A 20496-nucleotide genomic window follows, 5' to 3' on the forward strand; every position below is an offset into this window, starting at 1 on the left:
TTTGGCAAAATACTTCTTTGGGTAGAACAGGTGTTATCACATAGAGAATGACAAAGGAACAAACGTAGCTGAAATGAAATTAACTTTACAGCTCTCTGGACCATTTTTAATATGAACCGTTAAATATATTCAGAATAAATCATTAATTTAAAGTAAAGATTTTAATGATTCAAGAATACAGAATAATGTGGAGTATTGATGTACCATATTTTCATTTCTTTAGTACTTTATGGTTGTCCATAAATCAATGATTAATGTTAAATTTACAACTAGTAAACTTTAAATTAGGACTTTGTTTGACAAGTGCTTAAGTTTTTGTCGCTTTGAAAATTTAACTTATAAAAAACCAGTGTGTGGCGCTCACATCACTCTTTATTTCTCGAAATAGGAAGAGTCGTAAAAGCGAAAATGCATTTAACCAGATAACATAGTTTGATTATTGTTTCTCCATTACAATTTTAGTGACGGAGTTGCAAAGAGACCGTGAGAGGGATGCCATGAAACCTTATATCTGTAGTGAGTGTGGGTACATTAAGCCTAAAGTAAAGACGTAATGTGTGATTCCCTAGCCTAGAGCCAAGTGTATCAAATTAATTATGAAAGTAAAAATATCGATTGCATTTATACTCGAATCGTTTTTGAATTAAGCTGTTTTCTGTTTTTATCACCAACGCTTATAATGATAAACAAACCTGTATAATCAACAGAGACTGCATTAAGAGATCAACAGATATTTTCCCAGTTTTGATGTTTACACATTTTTTTTATACTTTCAGTACATAGACTAACAATAATTTTTAGGATGTACTTTTAACACCAGAAATAAACGATCTTTTAACACAAAAATATTGTTCTTATTTAATTTGACACCCAATGTTTGCTTTACAGCTTTTTCAGGAGCTTTCACTGAGACACAAACCGAAACTGATAGTACAATGCTTCAAATTTTACTGTATAGCAGTTACACCCTTTGATACGTGCATTAAAAAATCAAACTCTTCAAACACAGGTGGTCTGGCATCTGATGGTCGCGGGTTCGAATCGTCCTTTTAGTCGTGGGAGCGTTATAGTGTAACGTTCAATCATACTATTCGTTGGTAAAAGAGTAGCCCAGGAGTTGGCGCTAGGTGGTGATGACTAGTTGCCCTCCCTCCAGTCTTACACTGCAAAATTAGGGACGGCTGATACAGATAGCCCTTAAATATATATGTAAAAACGGCTCGATTGGGTTGAGAAAGTTTTTTACGTAGAGGAGCGAACAACGTTTCGATCTTCTTCGGTCATCGTCAGGTTCACAAAGAAAGAAAGAGGTAATTGACCGGAAGCTGACTACTTGTTTGAAAGGGGTTGTGTAACTGAGTGTCGGAATGTAGAGGGCGTGCTTAGATGTTTGAATATATAAGTTTATATTATTTATTTTATTATTATTATTTATTTATTATTTTTAATATAGGTATAAAGGTGTTCCTTTGTATTGGTTTATTTTGGGCTTGAGTTGTTGTATAAGTAAAGGATTCTTTAATTTTTCGTTTGTTTCTTTATTTAGTATTTGAGTGTTTTCTATGGTTATGTTGTGTTTATTTGACTTGCAGTGTTCGAAAACGTGTGAATATGACTTTTTATGTTCTTTAAATCTGGTTTCCATTTTACAACTTAGATGACTAAGCACTCTTTGAAAGTTGTAGGATTCTGTAACATAACATCTGCTGTACCTCTGCACTGGTTACACCTCTATTACTTCAGGAAAGCCTGTATGGTGTTTTTTGTATTAGATGAGCATCATCTGTATTACTGTCCATGTATTTATTTTCAGACAAATTGTAATTAACACAACCTTACTGTTACAGTTAGCATCATCAGTTGCTTTTACTATGCTCCTGATGACTATTCCAGCTTGTAGCTAGATAACCAAGTATTCATAATTGCAGAACAACACCAGAGTATCATCTTTCTTTAACGCTGCTTGCTTTAGAGACAGGAAATAGCTTGTTTATGTTTTGGGTGTGTTCTTTTTTCTCTTCCACATGCACTCATGCTGTTCATTGTTTCTTGGGTCAGTATGCACAACTGACAGACAATCTCTGCAGTACGTTCATTCCAAGAATGCTGGTGCCAGAGCTGAGATTGCAATAACCACCTTTGTTCTGCAAGCAAAATGTAGATATAGTCCATCTTTGTTGGTTGGTTGGTTTGGTGCGTTATGGCGCAAAGCAATCAGGCTGTCTGCCCCAAACATCCGGTTAAAAGTTAAAATTAAAGTAAAATTATTAAAATTCATAAAAGGAAATTAAAGTAAAACAAAACAAAGTTTAATTTTTGAATTAAAAACATAAATAACATTAAATACAATTTTTATATCTAGTTTACAGTAGTAAGAGAAAAACTACAGTAATACAAGTTGTAAAGGACTTTCTGTAGCATAATTTTAATTATCATAACTCACCAGGATGACTAACGGGTAAGTTCAAAAATCAGCGTTATTCACCTGAAGTTGGTCTTTCCAGTCCTGGTTTCAAGTTATTTGACGTTACGGCCATTTTCTAATTTAAAATTGAACTAGATGCACTTTAATTCTTAAAAGGAAACCACATTAAAACAGGTCTAATGTATAAATAAAAATACTTAAATAGCATTAAAAAGATTAATGGCCTTTAAAAATCTAAAAACGTTTGTAAGGTGTACAGTGTTACCATCGCAAATGACACTGTCTAATTTTACGGATAAACCTTGGAACAAAACATGTTTAAAATGGTGCCGTCGTTGAGAATCGTAACGACAGCAAGACAGTAAAATGTGGCTTATTGTGACCTGAGTGTTACGCAGATAACACATTAGTGCATTAGTCCCAGATAAAATAAAACGATGAGTTAAAAATGTGGCCAATGCGTAGTCTCGTTAGGACAACTTCTTTACGATCCTTATGGAAGCAAAACGGCCAAAGTCCAATTGGGGAATTTATTTGGAAAAGCTTGTTTTTACGTTGCTCACTCCAAGCCGACTGCCAACTGGCATGGAACCGAGCCTTGAATACAGGACCATAGTCTATGTATGGAACAGGCACAGCAGTGATTGTGCCAGAGCAGACAGATTTAACTGAAGTGTCGACAAGCCTGTTCCCGTGAATACTAACGTGGCCTGGTATCCAGAAAAACTGGATAGAAGTAGATGTTAAAGAGAAATGGACCAGTCGATTTTGAACATTGGCGAGAACAGGGTGAGAACTGACATAAAGAGATTCCAGGGCCAGTAAAGAACTAAGCAAGTCAGTATAAATAGTGCAGTTTGAGTACTGCTTAGCTTCTGTGTGATCCAGGGCAAGAGAAATGGCGTACAGTTCAGCAGTGCACAATCACCAAACCACAACAAACTAAGACAGAGCCTACAGAGTAACCTGATTTTGAACCATCCATATGTGTGATATAAAGGTCAGCTTATGGTTATAGATAAGGCCCAAGAACTTTGTCTCAGGATTCTCAGGTAGCACAACTTCACTGATACTTAGTTCAGGATCAGGATGAATACCCCGTTGGCGGCAAAAATGCATGTAAATGCTTTTAGAGAGAGAAAAGTTAAACCATTTGATGTAGTCCACGTCAGTAAACGAGTGAGGGCAGTCTGTAGCTGCCACTCAATATAACTCATGTTCGACAACTGACATGAGATGTGAAAGTCATCGACATAGAGTCCGTTTGCAACAGTAAGAGGGAGTTATTCAGTGATGGCATTAATCTTTATACTGAAAAGCATGACACTCAAAACACAGCCCTGAGGGACTCCAAGTTCCTGTAGAAAAGAACGGGAAAATGTTGACCCCCTACAAACTTGGAATCACCTGTCTATTAAAACCTTTTTAATAAAAATGGACAAATGGCCATGTAACCCACATAAATGAAGATCTCGCAAAATGCCGTATCTCCATGTTGTATCGTAAGCCTTCTCAATGTCAAAAGATATTGATTCAGGATGTTGTCATTTGAGAAAGGCTTCTCTTATTATTGACGTTTCAAGTTGAATCAGGTGGTCCATGGTGGAGTATTGTTGTCAGAACCCACACTGGGTGGGTGAGAGAAGGTTGTTTCATTCGAGAAACAAAACAAGACGAGCATTGGACATCCTCTCTCATGTCTTAAGGAGACAGCTCATCAAAGCAATTGGACAAAAGTTTGAAGGAATCTCGGGATCCTTCCCAGGCTTAGAGAAAGGTAGAGAAACAATAGCCTAGCACCAGGCATCAGGAAAAACATTATCCTGCCAGATCCGGTTAAAAACAATCAGAAGAATAGCAAGAGAAGCAGGAGAGAGATGGTGCAGCATTTTGTAGTGAACATCATAAAGTCCAACTGATGTACTACCAGCTTGATGAAAGGTCAGTTTGAGTTTCACCAGTGTAAAGGGACAATTATAGTCACAGAGACAATCAGCTCAAAAGGAAAGAGGTGATCACTCTGCCCGAGTCTTGATAGCTAAGAAGCTGGATAATGAAGCAGAAGTGCTAGATACCTGGCAAAAGCTCTTATCTAATGCTCAAGGTATCAGCTACTTCCTGCCCATCAGAGAGCAATATCGAGAGGGGGACAGAATTATATTGCCCACTGACCTTTCGAATCTGTCCCATATGACTATGGAACTGGTGTTAGAAGATTTGCTGGTTATGAACGTAATTCAAGAGTTTTTCTGGCTTTGATGTCTTACCCACCAAGCATGTGCACGGGTCTGCTGGAAAGTGATGCAGTTCGAGAGTTTGGGATACCTACAAAAAATATTCCAGGCCTGTTTTTGAGCCTTTAGTGCCATGTGGCAGACAGGATTCCACAACAGATGAGGATATCATGGAAAACCTGTCGAGGTTTTGGGAATACATTGTGCAGCTGCTTGTATAATACAGTTAGTTACTGCTGCCACACGGTCATTTATTGATGACTTACAAATGATGGCAGCATCAAATTCTGCGAGAGCAGTTAAAGAGGATCAATTCGCTTGATCCAGCTTCTATTGGGGCACGCAGGTCGGGTGGCATTGGCTATGGCCAGTCTTTCTCAAATTTACAGGACAATTATCACTGCCTCGTGGATTTTTGTCAACCCTCCATGAAAAGTGGGGGAATAGTGAAGGGGAGCAAATTGAGAGATCAATAGCAGTAAATGACTGACAAGGTGCATGAAAATAAGTATAAGAACCAGTACTGAAAAGAGAAGGCTTGTGATCAGAAAGCATATGTTCTATGTAGTGATCTCTCCTATCAATATCAGTACTTCGGAATGATGTCCATTAAAGTCTTCCAGGATTAAAAAGTGAGATGGCAACTGTTCAGTGAGAGCATCAAGGGCTTATTGATCATAGGTCTCTCCAGGCGACAGTTAGAGAGAACAAATAGTGATGATACGACACAAGGAAACATGGATGGCTACGTCCTTCAAGGGTGTGTCGAATGGCAAAGACAGAGTGGGCACATGCTGATCAACCAGCAGTGCCACCCCTCCATGCAGTTATCCATCACAAGCCTGTCGTTTCTCTACAAAGGAAACTGCTGAAAGGCGACTGTGTCAGCTGGTTTCAGAAATGTTTCCTGTTAGAAAAAACATGCAGGTTGGTAGGAAGCAGTCAGTGCTTTGATGTCATCTAGATTAAAACGTAAACCTTGATAGTTCCATTGTATCAAGGTGGCCATTTTTATTTATATGTAGATGAATTGGGTAGAGAGCTTTTCTGTTTACGACCACGTCTTTTTCGTTATTATTTTTATTCGAGGGTGTTCTGTAGACCACCATGGATCCTGCCCTGGGTCGAATTGGCAAGTCTTTGTTGTTGGAAGAGGATTCCGAGGAAATGCCTGAACCAGGAACCAAAGGAAGTGGACCTTGAAATTTGCTGGAGTGAATATTAGGGACAGAGATAGGTGTTGATGTTGATTCATTCATGGAGACCAAAGGACTTTTCATTTGGTTTGAGAATGATTTATTTGGAGGCACAGAGATATCTGTTTGCACTCCTGCTGTAGTAGTGGAACAAAGTGCAGCAGCATACGTCCGAGATGAAGTGGTGGAGAGCAGCTTTCGAGCCTCAGGGTAAGTAATGCTTTGAATCGTCTTCAAATGCTGCACTTCCTTTTATTCCAACCATTTAGGACAAGAACGAAAGTAGGATGGGTGAGAACCATTGCAATTGACACAGTGGGGGTCTGTTTCATACTCATAGGCATCATGGTCCTTGCCACCACAACAAGCACACTTCAAGGAACCAGAACATGATGTTTTCAAGTGATCAAACCGTTGGCACTGGAAACATCTGAGAGGGTTTGAATTGTATGGCCTTACTTTGCAATTAAGGTAATCTGCCTTGATGGTGGCAGGTGGATGCAGTGATGTAAATGTTAAAATGATGACATTGGTTGGCATCATAATTCCATTTCTACAAGTGGGATACTCCTAACTACAGAATATCCTTGGGTGGAGAAACCAGCGAGAATCTCTTACTCAGGATTTTCTTGAAATCTCTCTCAACAGTCGCTCCTCATGACGAATTCAAAGTAACAAGAGGTGTAATCTCAATAGGTATATTCCCAATCGCCTTTGAATGTGAGAGAAGTTCACTGTGTTGAGATATGAATGTTTCCACCAATATGTCACTAGAGCAAAGCTTATTGACTGACTTTAAAGAGCCAGCAAGTCTCTCTAGTCCCTTCTGAATGAAAAAGGGAAAATTTGCCCTAAAGTTTTGTCTAAACAAGAATGTAGTATAAGAAAATGAGGTGCATGTGTTACAGATGTTGAGGATTGCTGCTCAGAATCTTCAAGATGTGGTCGTTTATCTATGGAGTCTTTTTTCAGTATTTTATTTAAGTTTTTATGTGGAGGATCCATAATAAAGAGAATTTTTTGGGATTGACTGTCACATTATAACACCCCCATAGCTGAAAAGGCGAGCATGTTTGGTGTGACGGGGATTCGAACCCACGACCCTCGGATTGCGAGTCGAGTGCCTTAACCACCTGGCTAAACTGAAAGAACAGAACTTCCCTAGGAGCTACCCTCGCCACGTACACGAATCCACACTGAGAGGTCCATTTCTCAGAACAAAGTTTGTGTTGATGTGCTTTTCTGTTGGTTATGCTCTAAGTTTATGATATATTGCAAGGTCTTTTAGTGGTCTGGCCATTTCTATGTTAACCAAGACTACTGTCTCTTGCCATTGTTCTCCATCTGGTACATACTAAAAATCTTTCACCCAGGTCTGAAAGAGCCAAGCTGAGTGCCACACCTTTTAGTATCATTGAAACCACCTCTTTCTCCTTAAGTTGGTGTTCAGAGCTAATTTGAGCTCTTCTAGTTTTCTGGAGCTACAGCTACAGTACTCACTGCCTGCTGTTAGCTCTTCTGAACATGTTCCATTGCAAGTCAGAACCAGTAGTCTTGTTTACTTTATTGCTGATTCAGGCGACTCGTGGATAGAGTCATCAGTAGTATATGTTATGGCATATAAACCATGAAAACACTTTGATAGCTCTACTCATTTACTGGATAACAGTGGGATTGTATTTGAATACTGGGATGTGTTAACCATTGGCTGGGTTTGAACTTGCTACAATGCTAATGCTTAGATAGGATAGTCCATCTGAGGTAAAGTCATTGTAGCTGATGCTACAGACTTCTTACTGTCTTAAGGTTGGCTCAAGGTAATTGTTTCCTATTGCATTGTAACAGAAACTGTCTCAGTAAAGGTGTGAAAATCACACATCCAGATCTGCATTGTTTTGCTAGGTAGCACTTCTACATATTTTTCTGTAAGGAATTTTTTATTATCTGCTGGGGTCATTGTAGGATAAAATTTACTATGCGTTTGACACAGATCATTTTTATAAAGAACCAAAGTTTCAGTGGCACCTCTTTTCCAAGCTGTGAAGTACTTTTAATGGATTGCTTAGTTTCACACCAAATCAGATGTCTAGTGCAACTTGGTAGTGGGTATTTCACCTTTATATGTTGGCAGAGTTGTTTGTTTCACCTGGCTTATGGGCTTCTATGATCTTAATCAGTACCTCTCCTTCCTAGCCATCATCTGACAAAGATGTCTTTGAAATCATTGCCACAATGTGGTAGGGGTTTTCAGAAGCTATGTTGCTCTGATATTGGGTGTCAGAGTGATGAGGTTCTCTAGGCAGTTAATTCATGTGCTTTACTGGGCTCCAAGCATGTTCTTGGGTTATATTTACATTGATAGTTTATCTCTTGACTTAAAAAGGTGTACCACTGCCATATTAATCCCTCATCTTGCCATTTGGAACTCATATGGCTCCATTTAGCATATTTCATTCAACAACAGTGCCTTCATTTACTAATGGCTAGTTTTAGATGATTTAACCAGAGCCAGGGCTGAATGTTTCAGGCTGGCATAGATCAGGAAGTCCTATACAGACTGTCCAAACTGGTCTTCAGATTCTACACTGCAGAGATTATCCTCATTGTGTTTCTCTCATACTGAGATTAATCCTTAGAGTGAGAACTCAATCAACTGTCCTGGGTGCACCTACCAGAATCTGGCAGTTCTCCATCCTGGATAGTTGGTCATATTGAAATAGGAGATATGGACTTGCATAGCATTGTCAAAAGTTTTGTGCCTAAGAAAGAGATTATCTTATCCCAACAGCTCTCTGAGACAGCTTTTGGTGACTGACCCTTATTCATGGTCACATGTCTTTTTAGTGGTAAAAAGTGACATCTTCTCTAACTTAGAAACCTTTTGATACCTAAGGCATAAAAATTCAAGTAAAGAGCAGCACTCATTTCAAAAGACATAGTAAGCTCCATAATAATTACATGCTATGGTCACAACATCAGAATTTGCTGCGATCTATCCACTCTGTGGCATATCCAGCTACAACTGAATTTAACTTTAAAGCTGTACTAGATAGGTCTGTTAATTAACAGAATAACAGATGATTTAATCTTATATTAATTATAGCCTGTCTTGACTGTGTCATAAAATGGAATAATGAAACTGTACAGAAAATTGACAATCTTTACTATAACAACAAAACAGAAACTCAGTGTGTGTGTGTGTATTTATTGTTTGCTTACATGGAACAATCACTCCCACTGGCTTTTCTCTTTATTTTCCAACTGTTAAAGTTGAAACCATATACCAGAGTATTTAAACACCATGTTTTTTTTTTAAATTACAAGAAACTTCTCATTTTCCATGAGTGATGCGTGATGAGTCATTATCATGACAGTGTAAGTGAAATTTTAACCTCTGCATTTCTCGTGAACAATCACTGAAGGGCACTGATGTTGAAATCCTTAATCAATGTGTCATATTAAGCAATATTTTATTTAGGTAGTAACAGGTGTTATCTATATTTGAGAACAACAAAAGAAGGTTGAAATAAGATCAACTTATGAGATGTGTTTGAACCTGTACATATTTAGAACAAATAATGAATACAGAATAAATATTAAATACTCAAGTACTAAAAGAAGACAGAAACCTGTGATACATTCATATACTACAACTGATTAAAGGTACGTATATATTATAAACATACATACATACATTGTGTGTGTGTGTTTTGTTTTAATGAAACCACATCAGGCTATCTACTGTGTCCACCTAGGGGCTCACACTTCTGATTTTAGCATTGTAAATTTGAAGGCTTACTGCTGTCCTTCTGGAGGATCAGATACATATATTATATATGGATAGATGTGAACAACAAAGGTAGGCATTAGTGAAAGTAATATGGAATTGGAGCACAAAATTATTATTATTTAACTAACACATCAAAATATACAAAGTATTGTTAATACCAGATTTTTCAGGAAGAGTCTTTTGTTGACAGAGACATGAAAGTGTGGTGTGTCATCTTTTGGAACTTATTTCACTATCACTAACTCTAGCAAAACAAATATATAAAATTAAAACATTTGATGTACTGGTGGGGAGCCATATTTAATGATGAATATAGAACAAGGCACAATAAGAAGGATCATAAGGGGAGATATTTACAATACAGTATAGGTGTTGCTTCAGATAATCCATTCAAATTTATGAAAAGAGAAATGGAAAGGTTTAGTTTTTCATATTGTGTCATTTTTAAACTTTTTTGTACTATAAAATTATAGAATGTACAGTACATAGAAAGAGAAACTTGAACTATTTCTATAATATAAGCCTTATATAAAGCAAAATGATAAGTTTATTGAAGCCAAACAAAGAAATGCCTTTTCTATTTTATCTTGAAAATAAGTAGTGTGGATAGGTATAGGCAGGCTTTTAATTTAATTTTAATATTTGTTTATCAGATTAAAAGAAGAGAATTATGAGTAGATTGGTATTTTGTAATAAAGAAATACATGTTAACATTTAATTGTAGATTTTTTAATTGAACACTGTTCCAAATAAAATTGTGCTTTAGCAACTACACAATTTTGATCAGTTACTACATTTTTGTTACATTTTATATGTAAAATATGCTTCGTGTTTCATATCTTATGTACATTTATATATTGATCAATTTCTAATTCTATTCTGCATGTTTTTAATTTATAAGCCATGAGATTTGTTTAGCTAGCCTATTTATACTTACCCTGTTCTTCAAACAGTTTGTCTTTGGAAATATACCACACCAAAGGAATCCCAGAATTGCCATTATGGAACATAGAAATTGGTAAAAATTTGGTAGTTGACTTAAATGGGTACACTTGCATAAACGTCATTTAATATTATATTACCTTCAAATCAAAGCAAGCTACTGCTCACTTAGACCCAAATTAAAATTAGCATGGCAATGAGTACAGCTAATTAAATATAAAGTTTTAGTATTTTTAACTTAAATATTAAAATGCATTATTTCACTAATTGGGTTCCCTGCCTGTTCAACATTTTTTAGTCATAAACAAAATAATATCTTACGAGGTTTTGGCAGGGTTAGGAGATTTATACTTACCTGTGATAATTATTTCTCTTTGTTTGAAATTTTTCTTGGACATATGTTTCCTGAATCTGTGTTTTCTGGCCAGATACTTGAACTACCTAGCAGTCATAAATGTACCTGAATACCACATATGTAACAGTAGTTAGAATAAGCAAATCCAAAGTGGTTAACAATATATCATCTTTGTGTTATTATATGTTTGAATTTTTTTTTTCTTAGGCTGAAATTCTAGAAGCATCTATTGACCATGTACAGTTTTTAGAAAGCACTGTGGAGTTTCTGATAAAAGAAAAAGGTAAAGTAATAACATTTGTAATGGGTTGTAATCTGAATTTTATATTATAGGTTGATCTATCTTCTGCATATGTTATAATAGTTTTTAATTACTTTTAAAATGACTAATTGTTTAAGAACTTTTCTGCTATTCAGCAGGGTGTACAAATCACTAAATTAAATCTTAGTTAATCCTGATCCATAAGACTTCTTAAAAGTACACTTGAGAGATCTATGCCAGTCATTACTGTTTCCATGTTTTTAATGCCATAAATGCAATTGTTAAAAACATAATGTGAAATTTCAAAAAAGCAATAGGTTGAAGCAAAATCTTGCTGTTGGGTATTATTTTTTTCAGCAAAACATGATGGGTATAATGAAAAATCTCCACCCCATATGTACACTTTGGATTACTACAAAGAGCTATTTTGTTTAGAAGAAGAAGCCAAGGAAAATAATTGGTTAGTTTTCTGTTAAAATTACTGAGTTTTAGATATGTTTTGACATTGTGTAAACACATTAAAAAGGAATATATTTAATTTATGAATTTGTTTAGTAATTTTTAACTTTTAAAAAATTTGTAACAGTATTATGCCTGTTTTTGTTTTCAAATGGAGTGTAACATTTCTCTTTTATTAATCAAAAAGTTAACAGTTGAATATGTACCTTGATTTGCAAAAGTATTCACCAACATTTTGTTGCTGTGTGAGCTTGCAGTCATAAAACTTTCAAATGGGATTTTGCATTAAAAATCTACAAAATCTACTCCAAACTGAGAAAGCTAAAATACATGATGATATTAGGTAAGCTAGATTTTCAAAGAAAATTACAATATTCTCAATTGCACAACCATATCCTTTGCTATGGCAACCTTAAATCAGTTCCGGTGCAAGAGATTAGTTTGAAAGGTCACAAAATTAGTAATGGTCTCTGTCTGTGTGTAATCAAGGTGGTTTAACTTGACTTCTAAATAAATGCATCTGTTCAAGCCACAACTGACATAGTGATATGACAAACCAACCATGAAGATCAAGGAATGGTCCATATAAGTGAGAGATAAAGTGATATGGAAGCACAGATAAGGAGAAGGTTACAGAAAGCCCTCTAGTGGTACAATGGTATGTCTACAGATTTAAAAAAATTAGAAACTGGGTTTTGATACCTGCATTGGGCAGAGCACAGATAGTCAATTGTGAAGTCTTATCACAAGTGGAATGTGCTTCATATCACCAAGCCACGATCTAGATCAGGCTGCTCTTCCACATTAAGCAGGAAACTGGTTAGGGATTCCATTGTGAAGCCAACAGCGAATTTGAAATATATGCAGAGTTCCATGTTTGAGGATGTAATCTGTCTATACATTGACAATATCATAGTTCTTACACAAAACTGGCCTGTGTGAGTAAGCAGCAAGAAAAAAGCCATTACTAAAAAACAATCATCTTAAATTTTGTATGGAGTTTGTGACAAAGCATGCAATTGATACTGTAAACATGCTTTTGTAGAAGGTTTCGTTGTTGGCCAAGATAAAAATTGAGCTTATTGGTCTAAATTTAAAGTATTATGTTTAGCACAAGCTGAACACAGCACATCACCTAGTCAGTACCATTCCAACTGTCAAGCATAGTGGTGGCAGCATCATATTATGGAGATGCTTCTCTTCAGCAGGAACTGAAAAGCTTGTCAGTATTAAGGGAAAGATGGATGGTACAAAGTACAAACAAATTCTAGCGGAAATCCTGCATGATTCAGCCAAGAATTTAAAACTGGGTCCAAAATTTACATTTCAGCAGGACAGTGAGCCAGAGCACAAGGCCAAAACCATTCTGAAGTGGTTTTAAAAGAAGAAGGTGAACGTATTGGAGTGGTCCATTTTAGGTACTGACTTGAATCCAACGGAAAATATATGGTAAAACTTTTATATTGATCTCCAATAAACTTGTCAGAATTGGAGCAATTTTCCAGAAAGAACGGGCAGAAATTATACCATCTCATTGTGCAAAGCTGGTAGAGGCCTATTCTAAAAGACTCACATGAGTAATTGCTGCCAAAGGTGCTTCTATCAAATACTGACTTATGGGGCTGAATACTCATGCAGTTAACAAATATAACTTTATATATTTTCTTTGCAAGTTTAGCTGACGTTTATCTTCCTTCATAGATAACAGTTTTAAATTTTACCATTACGGTTTTGAATAAAATCAAACTCATTAAAAAATTGTTTGCACTATTTGTATTTCACCAAAATGTGATATTATTGTTACAATTGTGTATTTTCTAGTTTTCAGACATTCTTATCATAACTCAAATATATCAATGCTTAATATTTCAGTATTTCTTTAATAAACAAAACTATAATTTTATGATGTTGATATACCCAAGAACTTCAGTGCAGTTATATATCAAATCAACTTCAAAACAAGTTAGAGTAAATATGTAAAATAAAACAGAGATTTCCAAATGGTATATTTCAATTTATATACCTCATTACATATGGTGACATTTATTGATGCATAATATAACTATATGTAGTGAAGTATATGAATACACCATGTGTTTCTCTTAATGTTATAGTATTTTCTTCAGTTACATATAATGTACTCAAGAAAATTAAGTTGATGTTATTTCAAGTTACTTTTAGACCCCAGTTATTCCTGAAGTTTGTCTCAAGAAAACAGTACCTAATAAAACCTTGTGTATGAATGTCAACAGCGTTGTCTTTCAATGGTTGTTCAGGTTACATCTAGAGGTTACAACTCCAGCATATGTAGCAATTAAGATTATTAATCCCTTGTATAGAACATGTCATTCTAAGTGGGTGTGAGATCATGTGAAAACTAAGAAATCTTTGATTTGGCTATCTGGTTTGAAATACCATTGAAGATAGTCCAGTAGAACTAGGTCATCAGAATTGGTCCAGTGATCCAGCAAAAATGACAGCCCAATATAAATGAAATGAAAATGCAAACAATGTGTTTGTGTTTAATGTATTAATAAAGATTCTTCCATTTGTATTTCACTTTGTGTTCAGTCTTATTACACCAATTTACATCAATCCATTTTTATCAAAAGAGTTCTACTAGTGCTCTGTAATAAATATCTTAAGCGGCTCTTCTGTTATTTATCAGATCTATCCTATAGCTCAAACAAATATTCAGTTCACCTGAATATACCAAATGAGTGGATAGGTAAAAAGAGAATTTTGTGGTGTGATTTCAGGATATTGTTATTATGGGATTTGCTATATCTATAAAGTGTGTTCTTCTCTATACTTGAACTGTTGTGATAAAAAGTTTTAAAAGATACAAATAGGCTTCTTGTTAGAAAAGTAGAAGTTTTCACTATTAAAAGAACTTATGAATAAGAGGGAGAGTTGGTTGCTAAGGGAAGAGAGTTGTCCGAGAGGATGTGGGTTGACAATGCTGCAAAAGGCCATGATTTCTTTTTCATTGTTGCTCCAGACTCAGGAAGGATATTTGCCAAAATCTGTTCTACCTAGAAAAGCTAACTCAAGTTCACTATGGTGGTTTGGTATCTAGTGAATTCAAGACAATATGTGATCATCTGTACAGAGATAAAACCTAATCTTAGCAAACAAGAAAATCGTTAGATTGAGTATTCAAGTGATTGAGGGGAAATAGCCATTCTTGGTTTCCAAGCTGTTATATGATTTTCACTGTGAAGTGTATAGAATATTTTGTGTAACTGAAGACAACAGCTAGGCATTTGAAGTATCAGCTTAAAGGGTGTTATTGTTAGATATACAAAACTGTTTATTTTAACAATTATTATTTAATACATTTAGTGATTTAATATTTAATGATTATTTAGTTTTTGTACAATAATGTTAAAAATTAATTATTTTGAAATAGATAGTTATTACAAGTTTTGTTATGTAACTCTGTACAAGTTTTACATTGTGAATGCAGTTTAATTGTTGTACTAGTTTGTTGTAGTCTTATTAGTGTCATCTTATTTGAAGCTTCTCAGTCTCTCATTACGTGTAATACTGTTATTACAGGAGGACTAAATATTTCTAGAATTTCCTGTTGCATGTTATAAATACATGCAAATACAGAAAGAAGTTAAATAAGTTAGTGGAAGTGAAATTAGACTGTGATTGTGAGTTTAGAAATGAAGAATGTTTGATGGCAATTTCTAAAGTGAAAGTGTCACAGGTTGTATTGTAATAACAGAGATAGAAGAGAATAATTTGTCTTATAATTGAACCCACCTGTGTAGATTTTTATGAAAAGCAGACAGTTATGTGAAGCTTTAGATATATTGTGGTAACCAACAGCTACAGTGGTGATGTTTTAAATGTAATGATTGCATGTTGTATTGTAATAATGGGATATAGATGAATAATTTATCTTGCTAGTTGGGTTCTAAAGTAAGTGAACCAATCTGTGTGAACTTTTGACAAAAAAAAAAGAAATTATTTAAAGCTTAATTATCTGTGTAATGAATACTTGTTTTAAATATATTATTTTAAAACAGACAATACCAGTCTGGAAGAACATTGCTTAATATGACCTTATGTAAAAATATCAACAACAGTGTCCTTCAGGTTATACTTGGAGATTTTGGTCACATTTGTGTAATAATGAGAATGGATGTGATATATTCCTTTCTTATTAATTATGCTTATTTAGATAGTGCAGTGATGAATCAAATTTATATACGTGTCACAAATATCATGCACTGATTGAAACTTAGGACATGTCAGTTCTTATAAAGTGTGATTAAACATCTGTATGGTTACTTGAAATTGAAAAGAATATTGTTCAGATGTTAATCTTTTATATTACAACTTTATAGAAAAACAAGCAGAAAAGTTTCTAAGATTATATGTGGCAATAGACTTTTGGCATATATTTAATAATATTTGTGTGATGATGTAAATAGACTATTAGTGTATTATGCATGTATCTAAGAACTATTACTTTACAAAGTGAATAGACTGTATGTATATTCTACATTCATTTAACAGTGTTATTAGATAACTAACATTTTGGTAGTTGCTATATTCATATTTATTCATGTTCATAATATAAGCTGACCAAACTCTTAGAATGGAAAAACTGCTTGTATTCGAAATTATTTTTGTTTTGAAATAAGTAGAATATAAGTATGAAAAATGGATGTTTAAAATGTGTTACATTGAAACTGTCATACACTGCTAGCCAAAATCTTAAGGCCAATGAACATAAAGAAAAAATATGTATCTTGCATTGTTAGACTCAACCACTTATTTGAGTAGAGATTTGAAAGATTAAAATAAGAAAAGGCAAAATAGAAATAAAAAACTTTTTTTGCATTTAATAGGGAAAATGTGAACACTATGAAATTAGCCTAAATACTAGCTATTCAAAAGTTTAAGACCATACCAAAAAGAAGTCCTAAACAGGGTGGGAAACACCCAACAACAGGTTTCAGTAGTGAGTTGCATGACTGTCATTGCAAATAACTGCAAACATTTGCATTGGCATGGTCGATATAAGCATTTGCAGAAGGCTGGCTGGAATGTTATTCCAAGTGGTGAAGATGGCTTCACGAAAACCCTGCACTGTTTGGAATTTACATCCATTTCTATAAACTTCCCTTGCCATCCACCCCCAAACATTTTCAATGGGGTTCAGTTCGGGCGAACACGCTGGATGGTCCAAAAGAATCACATTATGTGCCATAAAAAGTCCTTTGTCCTGCGGGCATCGTGGATTGCAGCATTGTCCTGCTGAAAGATCCAGTCATTTCCACACAAGCAAGAGCCTTCAGTCAATAAGGATGCTCTCTCCAACATGCCAATGTAGCTAGCCGCTGTTTGATGCCACTGTATAACCTGAAGCTCCATTGTTCCATAGAAGGAGAAAGCACCCCAGATCATGATGGAACCTCCTCCACTGTGTGGTGCAGAAAATGTCTCTGGTGGGATATCTTTATCGTGCCAGTAACGTTAAAAGCCATCTGGACCATCCAGGTTAAATTTTTTCTCATCGGAGAACAAAACCTTCATCCACTTTTCTATGTCTCGTGTTTGGTGCTTCTCAGTAAAGTTTAACCGAGCTGTTTCATGGTGTGGAAGGAGGCATGGCCTTTGAAGACATTTATGGTTTTTGAAGCCTTTCTTTCATAGATGCCATCTTATTGTTCTTGAGCTGCATTCTGCATCCATAAGGGCCTTAATCTGGTTCCACGATCGGCCAGTGTCTTGCCGGACAACCCGTCAAATCCTCCTGCTCAATGCTGGCAAAATTTTCTTGAGCCGACCACTTGAAATTCTTGTTCCATATCCCTTAGGGTCTTTTAAGAAATTTGTAACAGCAGTTTTACTATGTCCAATCTCACCAGTGATGGCATATTGAGAGAGACCTTGCTTTTGCAGGTTGATAATTCTGCCATGTTCAAACTCTGTCAATTTTTTTAGTCTTTGTTATGTTTTTACCCAATGTAACACAGGATATGTCAGTGGGAGATGTTGACAACACTAATGCTTGAACACAAATGACTAAATTTCATTACGTGTTTACCGATTAATGCTTTGTTTCAGTATGATCTTAAACTTTTGACCAGCTAGTATTTAGGCTAATTTCATAGTATTCACATTTTCCCTATTAAATGCTAAAAAGTTTTTTATTTTTATTTTCATCTTTCGAAGCTTTACTCAAATAAGTGGCTGGGTCTAACAACGCAAAATGCATATTTTTTCTTTATGCTCATTAGCCTTAAGATTTTGGCCAGCAGTGTATATTTAATATTATTTTTCTTATGAGGTGATTATAGCAAATATATACTATGTACATTTATTGTGATTTATGTTATAACGTGACTAGCAATGTGTGTCTTATAATGTGACTAGACTATTTGCAGGTGTTGTATATATTTGATAAAGCTTGTGTTATTGTGCAACTAGGCTGTTTGCACGTGCTATAATGCCCAATTAACATGGTTTACCTTGCAGTGTGATTATGCTGTTTATGTGTATTATGCATATTTAAGAAGATTATGTCATAATGTGGCAATAATTAGGTATGGTTGTTACACACATTGAACAAGATAAGTCAGTGTTTTAATGTTTCAGTGGATTGAATTATATCAGATATTTTAAAATACATGAATTTTGAGATAACTTGAAGATACTTATAGTTCTCAAGAAAACCTAAATATAACCTGTTTTCTAGGATTTGCCACATATCCTTTTCACTTTTTCTGAAAAAACTTACAGCTCTTCATTTATACTTTTTAGTTAGAATTTCAACTATGGAAAACATATTTCAGGAATCTAAGGCAAGAAAGTTTTAACACTTAGGAGGTGAGAGTGAACATCAAATCTTCTACATGTTGAAAATTCATTCTGTAAAATTTCAAGTTAAGTTTATAATGTCAATGCTTCATTACCAGTTTACTTGTTAGACTAGAAAATCACTTAGGAACTAAATATATACAATTTTATACATTTAAATTCAAGTTAGATTAATTTAAGTGCAAAAAAGAACTTACTAATCTTTTGACATTGTGAATAGATTATTGGTTATATACATGATGGCCTGGAAAAGATGTAGATTTGGTTTGTCTAGAGCTTAAGAAAGTATTTTACAATGTACCACATAAAAGGCTTGTAAAAAAAACTATATCTGTTAGTATGGGGGATATATTGGTCATTGAGTAGAAAACTGGTTAGATAGAACAAATCAGAGGGTTATTATAAATGGAGTTCAGTGAAGCTGGATTAATGTCTTGGGCGGGGTACCTTAGGGCTCAGTGTTAGAACCCTTACTCATTTTGATTTGCATCAATGATATATAAAAGAATAATCAATAAATTATTTAAATTTGCTGATGACATTAAAGTTTTCATTTGTTGCTGGCAATGGAGAGGGTGCTGCTGCTTTGCAAAAGGATTTGGGTTATTTGGTGAGTTGAGTTAATAAATGGTAAATGGCTTTTAATTATAATAAATATGAAGTAATACATGGGAATTATAATTCAAATTGGAAGTATAATGATGATGAAAATTTTCACAGAATTTTGAAATGAAAAAGATCAGAATGTTTTGATTCATCAGATTCTTAACTCTTTGTCCCAGAACAGCTGCTATATTGGCATGCTCATTTTCCTATTTTGATGAGCTACTGATATATCAACTTGTAGATCTTGTTCCATTTCACAATCAATTTTATATCTTCAGTATATAAGTAGAACTACTTTCGTTAATGAAAATCTTCCATTTGAGAGCCAATCTGATAGAAGAAACACATGTTTTCAGCAATTTTTGCAAGTGTTTTGAACTGCTGTTTTGGAACAAAAAAAATTATCATGTCCACTACTTCTGGTAGGCCTTGCTGCTTTACTTGTGAGCAAGCTAGGAAATTATACAAGGGGCTCCTGAGTCAAGAAAATGACTTCATTCCCAGTGATCTTGATGATAATTTGTAAAGTGAGAGTTGGATAAATCTAGTGAAAGTCACAGAGATGAGAGTCCTGTAGCAGGACTTTCAGGTGTGAGTAAAGATGAAAGCAGAGGAAAGACCAATGGTGTTACTATACGAAAAAGGCTTAACAAGTCCAAGAGGACAGTTACAGGAGCAGGAGAAGATTGTAAGAATTGCGAACTTGCATGATGTGTAGGTGAAGAAGGAGAGACTGGCATTAACTTTTCATTCTGTGAGTCACAAGAAAACATGAAGCTGGATTTAGATGAAAGCTATTCATAACTCAGTTTCCTTAAACTTTTATTGGTGAATAAATTGGTGACCATTTTGATTTCTTTGGATCGCTATGGCTCTGAATTCTTGACCCAAGGTCAGGGACTAGTAGTCCACTGCTGGATATCTCTAAACATCTTCATACCAACAGATATTTGCTGGAGTTAGGATTGAGAATAACGACCACAATATGTTTCATAACTGTGAACCAGATACTTAAAGATAAAACAAAGATTGAACAATTTGTGGAGAACCTAAGTTGTTGGAAAAGTTCTTGTCTGCCTTCTACCCATATGAAAATGTATGTATTAATGAGATGGTTATTTTGTAGTTAAGCAGTTTGATGCAAGCAAGCCAAAAATATCACACCAAGACATTTGTGCTTTGCAATTCTGTAATTGGCTGTGCTGTTAATTTGAAAATTTATTTTGGAAAGAACACAGCATACAACTTTGATCTTTACATAGACTATACACATGATGTCAAGGTTATTGACACTCTTCTGAAGTCCATACAGCCAGGTCATCGTGGGTTTGCTGACAGGTACTCCATTTCAGCATCTGTTGTAGTCTATCTGTGCACATGTAGA

General features: G+C 35.0%; 1 protein-coding gene across 1 annotated transcript in view; it reads left to right on the forward strand.

Moving 5' to 3' along the window:
• Positions 1 to 20496, forward strand: part of LOC143227498 (uncharacterized) — a 55833-nt gene that overhangs the window by 2396 nt on the left and 32941 nt on the right. Inside the window, exons 2-3 of the mRNA XM_076458940.1 lie at positions 11150 to 11225; positions 11562 to 11664. Coding sequence (XP_076315055.1) covers positions 11150 to 11225; positions 11562 to 11664 — 179 coding nt within the window. The remainder of the gene's footprint in view (positions 1 to 11149; positions 11226 to 11561; positions 11665 to 20496) is intronic.

This window comes from Tachypleus tridentatus, chromosome 9 (genome assembly GCF_004210375.1).
Source record: "Tachypleus tridentatus isolate NWPU-2018 chromosome 9, ASM421037v1, whole genome shotgun sequence".
Taxonomy (NCBI): domain Eukaryota; kingdom Metazoa; phylum Arthropoda; class Merostomata; order Xiphosura; family Limulidae; genus Tachypleus; species Tachypleus tridentatus.